The sequence below is a fragment of the Eutrigla gurnardus genome, assembly GCF_963514095.1.
Source record: "Eutrigla gurnardus genome assembly, chromosome: 15".
NCBI lineage: Eukaryota > Metazoa > Chordata > Actinopteri > Perciformes > Triglidae > Eutrigla > Eutrigla gurnardus.
This window is the reverse complement of record NC_139938.1, coordinates 5201242-5219730: the sequence shown is the minus strand read 5'-3', so window position 1 is coordinate 5219730 and position 18489 is coordinate 5201242. Positions and strand designations below refer to the sequence as shown.

At 39.6% G+C, this 18489-nt stretch overlaps 1 protein-coding gene across 2 annotated transcripts in view; it reads left to right on the top strand.

Moving 5' to 3' along the window:
- sez6a (seizure related 6 homolog a) overlaps positions 1 to 17309 on the top strand; it is an 88097-nt gene extending 70788 nt beyond the window's left edge. The window contains exons 10-19 of one of the 2 annotated variants that reach the window (XM_084028637.1): positions 147 to 285; positions 7471 to 7667; positions 8381 to 8575; positions 13550 to 13741; positions 13901 to 14095; positions 14179 to 14217; positions 14586 to 14694; positions 14790 to 14886; positions 15406 to 15479; positions 16313 to 17309. In XM_084028637.1, the coding sequence (XP_083884763.1) occupies positions 147 to 285; positions 7471 to 7667; positions 8381 to 8575; positions 13550 to 13741; positions 13901 to 14095; positions 14179 to 14217; positions 14586 to 14694; positions 14790 to 14886; positions 15406 to 15432 (1190 nt within the window). In that variant the 3' untranslated portion in view covers positions 15433 to 15479; positions 16313 to 17309. Of the gene's footprint in view, positions 1 to 146; positions 286 to 7470; positions 7668 to 8380; positions 8576 to 13549; positions 13742 to 13900; positions 14096 to 14178; positions 14218 to 14585; positions 14695 to 14789; positions 15992 to 16312 lie in introns of those variants that run through there. The other variant, XM_084028636.1, reaches the window with a different exon arrangement.
- The last annotated feature ends 1180 nt before the right edge of the window (positions 17310 to 18489 follow it).

Genomic DNA, 18489 nt, shown 5'->3' with positions numbered 1-18489 from the left:
TATAGTAGCTCCTGCATCCACATATTTGTACTTTTCCCTTCACCCTGTTCCCTACACATTACAAATTGCATGATTTGATCTTTTATTTTCTCACTTTCAAGTGATTTGGAATCGACATTTTCCGCGTCTTGAAATGTGTGTTGCAGCTGTGTGCAGCGGGGAAATCACAGACTCCGCCGGCGTGGTGCTCTCTCCCAATTGGCCCGAGGCCTACGACAAGGGGCAGGACTGCATCTGGGGTATCCATGTGGAAGAGGACAAGAGGATCATGCTCGACATCCAAGTGTAAGAGACGGCACTCAGGTGTGAGAGGAGCGAGGTCAGAGAGGAGGTCAGACTGACGTTGAACGCTCCGCCTCTGGACGCTTTCTCATCTATTCTCTCACTCAGACACATTATGACACGCACATGGGGAAGTGTTTCTCTGGTTGCAGTCCCTAATTAGTTTTTTTTTTTTTTTTTTTTTCCCTTCATCCACTACATTAAGAATTCTGTGTAGGTTCCAGCTCGCTCTCTGACCAGATTAGCCAGTAAGCCTCCCTGCTCCCACTTCCCTGGTGTGTGTCTCAGAGTTGGCTTTGAAATGAATATGCTCTGGCAGTGAACTACTCTGAGCCACTTATATAGTACAGCCTTCCCAACCGCAATCCAACACACATGCAGACAGATGTCAAAACAGACAGACAGTCACTTCTCCTTCACTTATCACTCTGAGTCTACATGGATTAACATTACTCACACACACACACGTTTTCTCATCCAAATTACTGCTCTTAAATGAAGAGTAAATTCATGTTACACTTTCTTTAAAACCAAAATAGACAATCTGCATCTTTGCCTGCTCAGTTTATAGAGATTTATAGGGATCGGCTTGTATTGTTTGAGTGATTCCCACAATCTCGCCAGGAACGTGCGTGCTATAGGCACAAAAAGTACAGCATAAGTGATTTGTGTGTGTTATTGCCTGAAGCACTCGCACAAAGAGGGCGCAGGGAGGTTAAAATTAAACTAGCGGGAATACTGCCTGAGGTCAGAAATAAATAGAGCCACTGAAAATCTCCAAACAGAGGCTATTGTTTGCAATTGGTCATGATGGTCATCTACATGCAGGCATCTGCATCCTTCAATTTTTATGTTTTCTTTTCCTTATTCATAATTCATTAATTTTTGATATGCTTCTAAACTAAAATTGCCAGATGTGGTTATATAATGGGGCTCTCAGTGCTATACAAGTAGATTGCATTTCATGGTGGTATACCACCTTAAATAGAAGTAGTAGTATTTATTATATAGCTTATTATATTTTCCCATTTAAGTGAAATAAACATTTTAATACATATCAATTGGCAGACAAGAAGAATATATATATTTTTTTTTTATGTATTTAATCAAATAGGCATATAACAAAAAGTCACATGCAGTCTCTCTAGAACTGGATCAGATGGAAAACCGTATCTGTGCGGTGGTGCAACAATGTTTTTGGGGGGCAAAGGATCATCTGTGATATTCTACAAACCACTGCTGACTTGTAACACAAGGAAATAATCATTTTGGGCAGACGTTTCACTAATACACTGATCACAGTGAGGTGATCAAAGTCCCAAACCATTATTGTCCTTCCATTTAGCATTCATGCCTGATTTCTACCTGCTGCCTGGTTGAACCTACATAGGTAACTTTTGGGATAACGTTAGACGCATCATATCGACAGCAGATTATAATCAGAGAACTATGTGTAGCATGACAATATTCAGTCAAAGTCAACAGAGTGTTTGGTGAATGCCCCAAACATTATCGCTCAGGCTTACGGGAACAGAGATATGAGCATCACTCAAATATGATCCGCATATCAAAAGGGAATAATGCCATCTGGGTATCCCAATAATACACAACGTCTGAATACCACACACACACACACACGCACACACACACACTTTGTGTGACCCTGATTGCATCCCAGTTCTTCAGCTGGAGATTAAGATTTGTGATTAATGTCTGATGTTGAAAGCCACACAGTGCACCTACGGTAAAAAAAAAAAAGATCAGAGGGGATTTTTCCCTTTTTTTTCTCCAGAAGTAAACAAGTTTGATTTGATGTAAAGTGATTTTCATTCAGAGATCTCTAAATTATACCAGCCCCATATTTGTTTTTAATCCGAGCCGCATGAGGCTGCTCGCTGCAAATTAATGGTGCTGTGGCCAGCTCTAATTTGTCTCAAGGCTGCTCATGCGTGGCCTTCATGGCAGTAGGAACCCACAGCTGTCTGATCCATGCAGACCCTCCCCATTACCCTCTCGTCTGGCCCGCTCATCCTTAGAGTAGCGTTCCTAAAGGCAAGGTCAACGTGGAATTTGTGCGTTCGTGTGTAGGTATTTTGTGCGCGACAGTAAATGACACTTACGGATGAGAGCCGTCTCATTATTAGGGTGGGCACACACGTTTCCACATTAATGAGAATGTTTGCTGTAATATCATTCATCGCTGTGCCTGTGCTGGCAATTACAGCGGAGCAGTGTGCATAATGAGGACTGATTAATTAATTTAGGCCAAACAGGAGGGCTGGCTCTTTGCTAATTAGCATGGAGCACAGCTCAAGCTAGAGCAGGAGACAAGAGGTTACAGCTGATATACCCACCTGTGGAAGGCAACGAGGCAAATGTGGATTTTACCATTCGGAGTGTTGTATCCACAAATTAGTTTTGCGTCTCGACACGGTGAGGAAAGTTTGTTTTGCAGTGATGGTTTTTTTGTCAGTTTACTGAGCAGCATCGGAGACATGTATAGGACAGGCTGGGTTTATAGAGTCCTCTTGTGGTGACTCTGAGCATTACATGTCATCTGCAAGTCTTCTTGTGCCAGGACAGGTGCCTGGGAAATCAGCTTTTGATTTGAAAAGAGAGAAGAAAAAAAATGTTTCCACCGAGCAGAAACATTTCAATGTCAGTGCATAGGAATGGATGAAGAAAGCGGCCTTTCAAAAGCAATTTCCATTCTGTTTGTGTGTTTGTGGCTGTTTGTTGGGTTCTTCAGACTTGACAGGTCAGTGAAGGTGACAAAATGCCTGGAGGCTTATACAAAACACAGCTGTCATCCCCTCATCTGCAGAATTGAGCTGGCGCCATTGGCATGCAGGGGAGTTTTCAGAAATTCTTTAAAAGTCTTTCTCCACAGAAAAAAAAAAAACAGACCCCGAGAACCTCTGCAAGCATCCAAGTCACGTCGATGAAGGAGACATTTAATCGGATAGGACATATCTGAAGTATTGCCTTTAAGCTGTTTTGAAAAGGGCTTTGTGCATCCTTTTCCTGATTGCACTGACCATGTCAGGAGCTACTCTTTCACACATGAATGTTGACTTCAGTTTGGCTCTGTCCAATCACAGATAAGGTAGTAGTTTCGTTAGTTGTTTGCATTTCTATAAAGTAGATTAAGTTGTGCCAATATGTATATTAAAACACCTGACTGGTTGCCCAATTTATGCTTTTATTTAAAGCATTACATTGACTTTCACTGTAGCTGAATTGGAATGTCTTATTCTTCAAGAATACAACAATAAAGTATAGCCCCCAAAAATTATGCAGCAGTCAAAACTGTAGTTCCCCGACAGTGGTCTGATAAATATTAATGTTACTTTAGAATGGAAGGGAAGATGAACTTGAAGCATTTTTTTAAGAAACACAGCACAGAGTGCATTCCTTTCAGGAGGGGAAAAATTAGAGGAGCCACCGAGTGCTGTGCAAGTCTGGACTGGAGGTACTCGGAGTGTTTGGAAAGCGCCTCAATCAGACGGGATGGAGGGGTTCAGTGGGAAAGTTTTAAACCGAGCTCGACTGCAGCATTGTTTGAATTAGTCACTGGACTTCATATTTCCAGATATGACTGCAGATGTTGAACTTTCACCTGGTCCATCATCAGATTTAAGTTCTTGTTGTTGTAATATAACTGTAATAATAGTCTTGTAATCACATTTCATCAAGCACAAAAATGTGTGGTATCCCCTTATCAGATCAGCAGAAATGCTCTTGAGCTCCATACCATAGTGAAACAAGCAAAGGAAAGTAGAGTGCATGGCAGTAAAAGCAGTGACGAAACAGTTCTGTAAGAAAACCCTCTGATTTACTCTGATTACTAAACCTGTACAGTGTGTAGCAAAATTGAGCAGGAGGTGCTGTATTTCCAATGCGTTCGTGGAACTGCGGAGACTGGAGGTAATCACACGGTTTAAGATTGCCAGCTGACAGCACCACAGCCCTCCTTCTAGGGTAGTCTAAATGCAGGGACACCTTTGGGAGATAAGGTGAAATACAATGTAATGATAAAAGGGGGCTAGCCTTGTTGACGTGAGCAGCAGGTGGAGGACGGAGCTGGAATAAAAGTCTGAGATGTGGAGATAAAAAATAAATAAAAGATACAATAAATTTCACTGTTGTGTCCCCCCGTGGGCTCATATATATATATATATATATATATATATATATATATATATATATATATATATATATATATATATATATATATATATATATATATATATTTTTTTTTTTATTGTGGCACCACTACTCCGAATACAAAATCCACATTGTGTGCAGGCTACATGTTATCCAGTATGCATCCAAAAATGGTGTATGGTATGAGTTTCCGTTATTTTGCACACTAAACAAATGTCATTTGTCAGATGCACCATTTCTATTTGCATGCTTGGAAATAAAAGCTGGTGACAGTGTCACTCCTGTCGCTGTCACCACAGCCGCTGATTGTTGGAGAACATGGAGGTGAATATTGTCCCTATAGCTATCCAGCAAACCGGCGGGAGCACCTTGTCACTCAGCACCTCATTTCACTGCCATTCATGCAGCTGGCATCTATTATGTGTGTTTGTCAGCAGAGGCTGAATTTCCGTTTTGGCTCAGACTTTTTATTTCAGCACCAGCACATTGCCCAAGCAGACAGTGGGATCCAATCAGTCTGGTTCTGATTTTTGTCTTAAATATTTGCCTCCAGAGACTTGCTGGCCTTAACTCGTGGAACAAGTGTACACTTTCTGGGTTTTATGTTTTAAATCTTTGGTTAATGCCAAGAGCGAATTCCTAGTCCGGGAGAATGAAGCCGACGTGGGTGCATTTTGTTTGCATGCTTGTTTCTGCTCAGCAGGAACGTAGCAATTCTGTGGGGGAGGTTGTGAATAAGAGTAAACAGGCTCGGGTCATTTGTTTCCCTCTACTCGTAAAATTGTGTCAATCACAGGCACAGCTGCCCCCGTCAAAGTCTCTTAATGCTGTGTTTGTTTTTCTTCAAAGCTACAAAAGTTAAATTAGTAATAAGAAAAGTAATTAGTGTGTGCTGTGCATATTAAACCTCATGTTTAGCGGTTAGTCTGATCAACAAAAAAAAAGCCACAATCACAACACAAGCTTTAATTCTAACTCAGCAGCAGCCACAACGCGTCTGCACGAAAAGCTCTCTGGAAGGAGAAGAAAGAAGAAAGTGGAACCAGGCCAATCAATGTCATGTATATATAGTGTGTCAGACAGCTGATTCCAATCAGCGAGCTCACAGGGCAATCAACGAAAACGTAGAAACAGAGCTCCAAGAGAAGTCATTCATTAGGCAAGAACCCCCACACGTCCTTTATTTTAAAACAAACACAAAACAGAAAAATCAGAGTAATGACATCACAAAGAACGAATGCATAGAAAGTAGACTTTATCATTGAACACAGTGTTCATGTGTCTTTGTGGGTTCACACACGTGAAACCTTGTGCAGAGGACAACCATTCCAACTTCCCCATCATATACATACAAACAAATGTTTTTATTTTATTATTATTTCGTTTATTATTCCTGTGACCTGGAATGAGCTAAACGTGAAACGTTGGTCACAATTGAATGCCTCTTCATCCGAACATCACCAAACTAGTGATTAAGCTGTTGAAACATTTCCCAAAAATGCTTCCCAAGAAATATAGACAGATGGGAATGTAAATATGCAATTATTGAAATATGACATACATTGTCATGGTGAAACAAGTGTGTGATTAGTCTCACTCAGAATGAAACCAGCTGCAGGGACTTTGCTCAACTTTGTGAAACCTGAAACCTGCTCACTTGGGGCTCCAAGTTTTGCTGTGAATACTACATTTATATTTATATTTGCACATCAATTTCAAGGATATTTAGAACAACTCATTAGCCTTTGTTCATTTATCATTAAATACTACAATGTATGTGTCGGATTCATTTCTTTGTTATCCTGCTGACTTACATTTAATGAATCCATTGCATGCATATGTATTTTTATTTTTTATTGTAATTTCTACCAAATTTCTACTGATTTCTACTCAATTGAATTCTATTTTGAGTCTGCTTCCTGGGTTTCTTTGGCTTCCCTATGAACTCCCAATGATATCCTGTTGATTGTCCTTTTACTTCACTGATTTGAATGTCATCGTCACTTTTAATTATGTGGTTTTAAAATTAACCCAAATTATCTGTGAGTACATACAAACAATTTCCCTAAAAACTAAATACTAATGACATGACAGCATGTATACTTTTGCTAATTGATTTTAGGTAAACTAAATCAATGACAAAGAGAGATAAATACAGGCAGACACATGATTCGAGAACAGCTACGACTGAGAGAGGAGCTGGAAACATGATTTTCAGACATTCATTAAAAGCAGTGCTCCTACATATGTCGTAGGCCTACACCTATTAGAATGACATTATTCAGAAGTGCCATTATTTTCTGTTAAGTTTTGTTCAACACAGCTTGTAAATATAACACAAAGCCAACCGTCGCTACTCGTATGATAGAGCAAACACCTGCTGTAGTTCCCCTGCTTATTAGATCAGCAGGGAACTTGTGTGGTTTTTCCACCATCCTCCATCTCGTGTGTGAATAAATGTCAGTCTTCGCTTTCGATAAAGTGGCAAGGACGTAAGAATCTCCAAATGGAAAAGGTTAATGCATTCTTAAGTTAATGAAAGCAGAGATTCTGTCTAACTGGAACTTGGCTTCCTCGTATTCAATTTCATTGCACATTTAGATGTTTAGATTGTTTATCGGCTGATTTACTTATCTAAGGCCTTAACTCCTCTCGGATGGAATGCATTGCAGCTTTTTTTGTTTGTATGGCTCTAGTGAACTAAAGGACAATATTATATTATGCTCATATATTTGCAGATATAGACTTTGGTACATATTCATGAGACCAATGTGGGGGGCGGACAGACATGCATCATGAATTATTTAGTGTTTACTTCGCATCAGATCCATCCAATATAAACAGAATTAATATTTTCCCCAGTAATGCTGACTTCGTCTTATGCCATCAGCTATTGCTTTCATCAGCCGAGGTAGAAACCAGTCACTTAACTGTTAAAGCAAAAACACACAGCAAACACGCCACATAACCAAAGACATGAAAACCACACAAATAAGAAGAAACTTTTTTTTTTTTTTCTAGTCTCCATGTTGGTAAGAATGACCTGCTGACCTTCTATGATGGTGACGACCTGACGGCCAACATCCTGGGTCAATACAGCGGCACGCGGCCGCACTTCAAGCTCTACACCTCCATGGGTGATGTCACTATTCAGTTCCAGTCCGATCCTGCCACCAACATCTACGGCTACAACAACGGCTTCGTGGTCCACTTCTTTGGTGAGAGCGTGGTTGTGTTTTGTCTATCGATTTGCTGTGATGTTTAATTGGAATTTTAAATTGCTTTCTCTTAGAATTGAATATATGACACTCACAACGTGTTAAAAACCCCATTTTAAGACGGAATAGAACATTTTAAAAATGGTGTGGAATGTGACGCCTACCTATAACCCAGCAGGTTACCAATTAGAAAAATAAATGTTGTTGTTCCTCTGTCTCTTTCTCTTGATGTGTTCCTATCTGCCTTCTGGCTGATGATGAGGAGGAGTTAGCAACAAACACAGAAACAAAATAATAGGGTACACTTCGACATCAGCTGCTTTTGCCCAATGCTTTGTGTTCACGGCCCTCTATACTGCAGTTAGATTGACTGCTGCCAAACCATATGCTGCGTTCCTCCCAGCAAACATCACAAGCCTCTATTTACATTGTCCTCCCAGACTGCTGCTGTTAAGTGGAACAAACAACTGACAATTTTGCAGTTGTATTCATTCCCTGCGGAGGAGGTTGTTATATATCAATGCTAGGATTCCTTCAAGGAACCTCACCGTGTGTCCCCTTTACAATCCTGTATAAAGACTAAGCATTACATAGGGAAATGTATCAGGATGTGAGTATTTCTGTAGCTGCAACACATATCTATAGATATCTGATATCTGTAACTTTCCATATGCTCCTCTCTCCTACCAACGCAACCGCTCCGACACCAACAGAGGTGCCGAGGAACGACACGTGCTCCGAGCTGCCGGAGATCACCAACGGCTGGAAGAGCACGTCCCATCCGGACCTCATCCACGGCACCGTCGTCACCTACCAGTGCTACCCCGGATACGAGCTGGTGGGCTCCGAGATCCTCATGTGCCAGTGGGATCTCACTTGGAGCAGCGATGTGCCGAGATGTCAGGAAGGTGAGAGGAAGCATACTGTTTCTCCATTAGTGCAGCCAGTGAGAGTTCAGACCTCCACAGTCTACTCCCAGAAGCCTTTATGTTAGTGTCATAGGGAACAGACTACGTCATTTAAAACACTTGTTCATTGTCAAGCAGGTGTCTCGACTTTGATGGTCAGCCCAAGGTTGTAGTTTTTGTATATATATATATATATATATATATATATATATATATATATATATATTAGATGGTAATAAGGACCATCTCAGAATGTCCTGTGAAAAATCTAGTACGAAGATACACTTGTTGATAGGACAAATCCAAAATATTAGGTCTCTACTGTCAATAGTTTTCTCATGAAACATCATTGAATGAAGGGTAGTTTAGACGTTTTTTGGCATCATACTCTGAAAAGCCATTTTTAAACAGCAATATCGGGAAAACTATCTCTGTGACCTTCAAAGTTTCTACAGTGTATATCTGTTACTAATCTGGTACTTAAACTTCTCCCAAAATGTGGCTTGTCAAAATGAAAAGCAAATTTGAAGAGTGGCTGAGCTCCCATTTTTGCAGAAAGAAGACTTCTATCACTTCTGCCTCTATCTCTGGTGTTAGCTTTAACATTCTACAAAATATGGTTTCTCTTAGATGATGACTTTCACAGATACTAAGGCTAAAAAATGGAAATAAAAACACATATTCACCGCACTTCAGAGCCATATTCCAGGATCAGGAGGGTGTTTTGCCTAATTTTGTCGCAGTGATTTTTTAAAATCCTGATATTGGTGGGGTTTTTGTGGCCATTTTTGGTACTGCATGTCTTAATAGCTTACTAGTAAACATCACAGCAGGGCAATTCAATTGTGTTTTTTACCATTTACCAAAGACTTACATGTGACTAAATGCTACTGATAAATTTAGCCTTACGAAAGGATTAAAATGTAGCACAGTTGTAGTTACAGAGGCAATAAGTCCTTGAATGTGAGTTAAACATGCTGAAAGCAGCTTTTAATGCCTTAAAACATGAACAAACAGCATAATATTGAAGACATTTTGTCATACTTTAAGTATCTACATTACACATCAAATCAAATAATGATCTTAATTTGAGCATAAAGATTCAACTCTGTAGGAATGGAAGTCTTGGTAGTCTTTTTGAATTGCCCTGCTGTGATGTTTACTAGTAGGCTATTAGGACATGCAGTACCAAAAACGGCCACAAAACCCCCACCAATATCCATCCATCCATCCATCCATCCCTTTTCTACCGCTTATCCTGTATTTAGGGTCGTGGGGGGGCTGGAGCCGATCCCAGCTGTCATTGGGCGAAGGCAGGGTACACCCTGGACAGGCCGCCAGTCTATCGCAGGGCCGACATGTAGAGACAGACAACCATTCATGCTCCCACCAATATCAGGATTTTTAAAAATCACTGCGACAAAATGAGGCAAAACACCCTCCTGATTTTTGAATATGATTTTAACAAGAATTTTATCTTTCAAAAAAAGGGAGTTTGGACCTGATACTTGTTGTCAGTTTTTTTGGAATATGACTCTGAAGTTGGGCAAAGATATGTGTTTACTTCCATTTTTGAGCCTTAATATCTGTGAAAGTCATCATCTAAGAGAAACCATATTTTGTAGAATGTTTAAGATAGAGGCAGACGTGATAGAAGTCTACTTTCTGCTAAAGTGGGAGCTTAGCTAATTCATGTCTTCAAATTTGCTTTTCATTTTGACAAGCCACATTTTGGGAGAAGTTTAAATACCTACCATGCTAGGTTATACACCCCTGACATGGCATGTCTGGAGGCTATTAGTAACAGATGTACACTGTCTAGAAATTTTGAAGGCCACAGGTGAGATAGTTTTCCGGATATTGCTGTTTAAAAATGGCTTTTCAGAGTATGATGCCAAAAACCGTCTAAACTACCTTTCATTCAATGATGTTTCATGAGAAAACTATTGACAGTAGAGACCTAATATTTTGGATTTGTCCTATCAACAAGTGTATCTGCATACTAGATTTTTTTCAGGAAATTCTGTGATGGTGAGGGTGGGAAGATTTTTGGAAAATTTATGAAATGACACGGAATGACCCATTTTGTTTTTACCAATAGGAAAGAAAAGACATTCGCTGGACAGAGATTGACGATACAGGGGACTAAAATACTATTTTAGAATATTATATATAAAGCATCTCATTCCGTATGATTTTATTATCTCCGAATAGAAAAATATGATTAAACATGTGCAACGATTTGTGCGTAGTTTGGGGTATTCACAATTGCGTGTCCTATCTACACCAAAAATAGTCATTTGAACACATGTAATTCAGTTCCGTAAATATGCACAACCTGAATAAATATTTGATGCGTGGATTTATAATTGAAACATCACAGGTCTGATAATTCACTCCTTGTGTGTACAAATGTCTAAAAATACTAATTCATTTACAGATCTGTAAATGTGTTGGATTAGTGTGAACTTTTGAGACTGTCTCCATGGTCTCCAGCTCCACACAGAAAATAACACGTCGTCACCACGGAAACGATGCCATTGGAAAGCCGATAGGCATCCTTTGTCACATTGGACACACAAATGAAAGGCATCAACATGAATCAGCAATGCTTAGAGTGAGAGATGTTGTATAGGGAGGTGGATGGGTCAAACAAACACAAAACTTTCATGATCGTATTTTAAGTATTGTATTCTACATAATTGTTTTGATGCTAGTGGCTCATACACATAACGTGCCACCACCATGTGATGCAATGCTGGGTGGAAAACTGTGAGATCTGAGTTTCCTCATTTCTGAATATATTGACATCAAAACACTTGTCATGTGTCTCAGACATCCTCTCAGAACTTTCAAAGCTGTCAGATTGGGGGGAAAGCCCTCAGGAAATCCCTTGACATCATTGGAGGTGACATTTCGCCTTCAATATGCACAAGTCAAGGTTTTACTTACAATGAGAGACTATGTGGTGGGAAAATAGTCCATTCTCTCCTCAATGTTCTATTGAATTTAAGCCAAACTCCACCTTACATAAACTGTTATGATGAGCAAATCATAAGTTATGCGTAAATGTTTTTTCCATTCATGCTGTGACTTCTGCTGTTTGACACAGTCATTGAATTGAAAGTCCTCCTGAGTGACAGCAGCTGCCCTCCTGGCAGCTCCTTGTTAAAGAGCGATTGGTCCCGGCTTGGTTTTAGACAAGGTTTTAAAAGCCTGCCACACCCAGCACCTTTCTTCTTTCTCTCCCTTTGTGCTGAGAAAGACTTCAGCTCACTCTGTTTCTCATTAAGGTAGTTTGGTCCCTCCCTGGTCTTTCCAGATGCCTGTCAGAACACCTCTACTTCAGCTTTTTTATTTTGGTTTACCGGTGGCATTTCTAGTTATAAGGGAACGCATCGCTTCTTATTACATACAATGAGGGTGGTTATTGCTCAGTAAAACATTAGCATGTTGTGCTGTAGCCTACACGTCACAAAATAGTGGAAACAACTCAAACTGAAAAGAGAAACTTGCAAATAATTTTGCAGCAGGGTTCAAGTAGCTTTGCTTTGATATCTAATTTTAGTAGTCATTATAATCTCATGTGTGATGCATTTCCTTTAATGCCTTAAAACAAGGGTGATGGCCCACAACTCATATAGAAAATCATTAGATATGTGATTGTTAACTGACAAAGGCAAGTCAATTATTAAAATGTGTGTACCCATATTTGTATGGAAGCCCTGGGAAACAACTCAACACAAGAAATAATCAGGACAGCAAACAGTCACAGGTATCAGTGATGCGAGTGACAAATGATTTACATTCAGGATAATTGATTGGTAGAGAAGACAGTTGGAAAATTAAGCTCGAAGAGGGGAAACCAGTGAAATATCCAACTAAATATTGCAAGGTATTATATCATTGTTTCACAAATTCTGGACAGGCGATAAGCCCTAAACTACTCGAAAACTGAAAGCTGAAGAATATGAGCAGAAATTATTATTGTGTTTATAGAACTTATTTGGCAACCCACAAAAAAGTGTTCTTATTTCCATTTGTGAGATTGTAGGCACTCCAGATATCCAAATGTATGTGCACAAGTACTGAAAAATTACTTTTTTCATGGTATGTGCTCCCCTTTTAATAATGCATCCCATCCTTATTCTTGTCAATATGAATGTAAGTCAGTATTATTATTGACAAGTTTTTATTTCTCTGGAAATGAATCGGATTGAAAAAGATTTTCTTTTTGCATTGGTACAAGTCACCAACATGTAACACATCTGTGGAGGTTTTTTTTGTTTTTACAAACTCTCAGGTGTGCAATGTTTAAGGGCAGTTACTCTCTATAATAGCAGTGATTTACCATATCTATGTTAAAAGGGTGATATTTCACTTGTTTCTGCACTCTAACACGCCAGTCTGTGATAGTGACCGATGCCCTCCACAGACATGCAGTTATTTGCACTTTCAACATGCTATGCCAACTTGGTGATTTTCAGAGGATCAAAACGACTGCCTAAACTAGCTCTAAAATATAAACTACAACTCTGAGAAACCGAGGCTTTGACACAGAGCCTAAAAAATACTAAAAAACTAAACTAAAATGTCAATCTTCAAATATAGTAAAAGATACATCTCAGCAACACATTCATTTTTTAAAGTTATATTTTTTGCCTTTTAATTTTATTGGGGTGGTTTTACCACTGAGCTATCAGCGCACTTATCACATTTATTTAATCAGTCAGATCTAGTCGTGCTCTTATGATGGGGCAGTCATATTATACGACTATTGACTTACGCATTCACACAGTCGACAAGTTTTTGCAACTGGAGCAGATGTTCGTCACACCATGTTCTTCATGTAAAATATTAATAACTGACCATTATTTGTCTTGTGTGTCATTGAAGTGTTCATTAGACTTTCATCTGAGCAGTATTTATTACTTTACTATTACTAATGAACAATTTGTTTTTGTGATGCACCAGTCATGACATGTCAGGACCCCGGAAATGTGGAGCACAGTCGCAAGGTGATCGCTGGCAACCGTTTCGCCGTCGGATCAACGGTCCAGTTCATCTGTAATAAAGGCTACATCCTGTCTGGCAGCAGCCTCCTCACCTGCTACAACCGAGACTCAACCACACCCAAGTGGAGCGACAGGCTGCCCAAGTGTGCCCGTAAGTCCAAGAGTCAGTTCAACACAATAAAATGTCAATCTTTGTATGCCTCTGCTATTGTGCACGTTGGCTTTTACATGTGTTCATATGAGCGTCAGCCTTGAGTTGAAAAACATACACAAGAATATGTTCGTGACGCATCATATTCCTGCCAATCAGCTGAAAAGTACGAGCCATGCAGGAACCCTGGCGCCGCCTCCACCAGTGTGCAGAGCTCTGAGAAGGCTTTCTACCAAGCAGGGGAGACGCTGAGCTTCTCCTGCCACTCCGGCTACCAGCTGCAGGGTGACGCCTCCATCTACTGCATCCCCGGACACCCGTCACAGTGGAATAACACCCCACCCGCCTGCAGAGGTACAGCCATCCCTCACAGTGGAGCAAAACATTTCGCTTTTCACAACTCAATACTGACTAAAGTGCAACTGTTGTCTTTGCAGCATCCTCAACAGAATATGTGAATGAACGCAAGCTCGATGGTGAGTCATGTTTTAAATTCTATTGATTATTATTTATGCCTCTGTGCTGGCAACAGTCAGGGCTGGAGGAAGACCTTTTAGAGGTCAAAGGTCACTGTGACCTCAGGTGTATCCCATTATCATGTCTCAGGAGCATCTTGAGCAAACGTTTTCACATTTGGTCGAAAAATTATTAGGATTTGGTGGTGAATGCAAACACATAACTCAATAATTAATTAGCTAATTTTGACCATTAAACCAAATGTTGAATCGGATAAAATGACGAAGTGATCACATTTTGCATAGACATGAATGTTAGTGCAACTTGACTGGTTGCATACAACTGTGTGACGGTCTAGTAATACCTGTTGTGTTCTGTCTTCTTCTAGTTGTTAATACAGATTACAGCTTGGAGGGAACCAATATTGCTCTGGCAGTTTTTATTCCGACTGCAGTCATCTTGGTAGTGGTTCTCGGGATTTACGTCTACTTTTCAAAGTAAGTCGTCAATCCAAAAAAAGGCTGTATCCGTCTCATTTGAAATCAAATGAGCCTTCACGGGATGTTCCCTGTTTCTCTTACTCTTTCCTCAGACTCCAAGGGAAGACGATCAGAATGCCAACATCCTCGCCGCCGTACGACAACATGACAGAAGAGTCGGCCTTCGACAACCCTATATATGAGAGCGGAGTAAGTACAGATGTCATGAGCATGCGAGACGTGGATTCACACAACACCAGTGTTCTGTCCTGATCCCCTCCCATCTGGCTGTCGTCTGTCGTCATCTCACGGCCCGCCAGCAGAGGGCGCCCTCCACCTCATCTTTCATCGCCATGTCAATCATCTGATGCTGTTGCTCCTAAATATAGAAAAGACACTTTCCCTCACCTCACTCTGTGTGGTCATTTTGCATTTTGGATTTCCATACTTCATCTACTGTGGAGGGAGAGTGATGTTACACTTGCAGTACATCATTCACATGGTGGTGAGTCATCGCTTACCCCTGTCATATACATGTATCATGCTGAAATCCCGTCAGGTGTGTAAATGCACATTTGCTCGTCTGCATGATCGTGTTTAACAGTATTAAGACGTACCATAGAGTCACAGTTTTTGTGTGTGAATCGTGAATATCTGGATCTATCTCTTGTTATTATTTCCATGTACTGTTCTCAATGGCGTCCTCTCGTCCCCTCCCTGCTCCTTCAGCACTGGCGGTCTCATTCTAGGTACTAAAACCTGTCAGTCGGTCCACTTTGGCTGAAGTGCTGAAGAGTTATGAGGTGAGAGGTCCTCCTGATGCTGAGAGCACATCTCACTCAGTCAGCTGACCCTTCTCGTTTTGACTAACCTGCCACACATTCTGAACAGCTGCTGGATCATTCTGCTGCTGCTTTCTTTTTATTCTAAAACCACATTTCTGTATTTGCATGTATACAAACCACTGGTTGGTTTGGATTGTTTGCACCTTAAACCCACTAAGTTGAACCCACCCCTCTTCCACCTCACTCCCATTCTAACATTTCTAGAAATAAAAACTGTATATGAGTGATTGAGACATCTACACACATACATACTGGTTATTTAATATGTGTCTCTAAGTCTAGTAGCAGCAACTTACTTTGGGGTTTTCATTTTTGTTATTTTCTTAGTTATTAAAAGTTTGATGGAGTTGCCAACAGGTATAAATGTATAAATGATGAGGAATATTTGGGAAAATAAATCATGATGATTCCTGATTTGCATCATGTAAGCCTTTCTATTGGTTATGGCATTTTAAAAGTTGTCCACTGTAAAGTAATCAATGTAATGTAACCAATATCTCTTCACATCCTGTTATTATTTCTGGGGTTCATACCAAGTTGTTTGTGTGTTTTCTCATTTTAGGTGTATTAATATGTGCAAGACAACATTAAAACAATGTTTCTTTTATAGTAAATAATAATTTGGACAGTACTAGTAGATGAACTTGCACATATTGCATGAATAACCAATCAGAAAGATGCATTTAAAGAAATATTTGTTTTAATATTTAAAATGTTTACTTGTGCATTACTATCATTCTATCATTCTGATTTCTTGTTAACGTATTTATTTATTTGTCTGGTCTTTACAGGACTAATGAAAAAGAGTTAAGAGGTGTCCATTTAGAGACCTTAAAGCAAGAATTGCTCAAGCTTTGCCTTTTGGGACCGTCTCTGCACTGCTCATCTTTTTCCTCCAAGCATTTTGTTCCCAAATGATTTCTTTCCATGTCCCCTTTGTGTGGATTACTGTAAATATGTCTCTCTGTCCACGGTCAAATCTGTGGATCACCATGGTGATATTTTTATAAAGTAAGATGGTTTTGACCGTTGGTGATTGTATGTTTTTTGAGTACTTTTTTGATGCCCTAATCCAGTAGCAGTTAGAGACTGAGAGAAATGTTCATTTTGTTTTTTCTTTGTGTGTATGGGCCTGCTCTTTGTAAATAAACTCCCTGTCCAATAAGAGTGCCTCACGACTGACTATAATCACATGTGAACATGTTTGTAAAGACGGAATCTCTCGTTTTAGCTGTTATTTTGCATTCGTAGGCCTGATGCTCATGCACACACTGTGTTCAGTCTCTTCCGTTACGGTTTTTCTCCCAGAAACTAAAACCAAACGATGACGGATATTTCCCTCTGAGCTGATGTCTCGCATCCTCTCGTTTTTCATATGGGACCCATTATCATTTTGTTCTCATGTCACACTGTAAAATCTGCCTCAAAGTAGCGATTTGTTCATTCGTGTTTGTTCCAAAATGTGGTTGCGCTACGGCTGACCTAAAGCCCACTGCTAACATAAAGTAACCGTAGGATTTCAGCTAACAATCTGATGCTGGGGCTGTTGGCTCAAACAATTACAGCTGTACAGCGTCCAAACTAGATCCTCATGTAACAGATGGGTCTTTACTGGGAGTCACATTGTTAATTTGCTTGTGTTGAATCTGTAGATAGAGATCATGTCCTTTATACTCTAACAAATCTTTCTTTCAGCATCGCAGCTGATGCAACCACACCCAGGAAACCAAATCACCTTCGAATATCTATAATCCTCTGATTAATAATAAAAATACATTGTTGCTTAAAGTATTGTCATTGACTCATTCATTGATTAAAAACAATGTTTTGTTCTGTGTTTTTAATGCTTCATCAATAAAATACACCCAAATGTAAATAGTGCATGAATTGTTTTCACAGGTAAGTGCTTGATTAACAGCCAAATATTGAGAGCCTTTTCTAGAACATGTGCGATGCTTTAAATAGCCCGTGTTCACAGAAGACATTTTGACATAAACAGAACAGAAGTAAAATCACGTTTTAATCGTAAAATTAATGATGGTTGAATTCAATTTAGCTGCTTTGCTTTCAGGATCCAATTGTGCATGCTGGCTCGCTGTTACACTGTGTATTTCAATACATATACTAGTATACTATTTAGTATACCAGAAAAAGATCCATTATGTCTCGAAACAAGTAATGCAGTATGCCAAAAAATATCGGGATGTCCTGCATATGCTCACATTTTGAATTCAGCAAGCCAGCATGTTTTTGCTGGCTATTCTGACCTACAATCCTTTGCACAGCAGATTCACAGAGGGTCAAAGTTCAAGGTGCAATGTAGTAGTTGAATCCATACTGCATGCACATACTTTGTAAGTCCAGCTGCAGTATCACTACTAAAGGTAAAAAATAAAGTGGGCCTAAATGATAAATCCATTTAAAATATTCAGGAAATAACTTTGACCTGGTCAAGAACCAGAGGCAGCAGCATAAACACCAGCATGATGACTGGTGGATCCATCAATTTCTCAATTAATCTGTTTATTCATATGAGAGGGGGTGCCACAATAAAACTGCCATACAGCCCTTTACCTCTAGATGGCAGCAGGATAACATGTTGGACATGAGGTAAAATGCATTATGCCCAAACCTTTGTTATGCCCATACTGTAGTTATCATCCAGTGTGTACAATTAATATCTGCCCATTTAGTATATAATAAAGACAAATAAAACAGATAAAGAGCTGTGAACTGATTATGTAAAAGTTGGTTAACTTTTCAAGTACCCAACATTCAAACATGTAATATTAAAATTAGACATGGAGAAAAGCGGAAGGTGCAGAAATGGTATGTACTATGTTTAGGATTCATATTGTAGACCGTTCAGATTCCAAGATACTAGCGAATGAACAGGGCCCCAAATTCTATTATTTTAAATGTGGCAGGATTAAAAAATAATTTCTTGAATTTCAGTTAGTTTATTGAA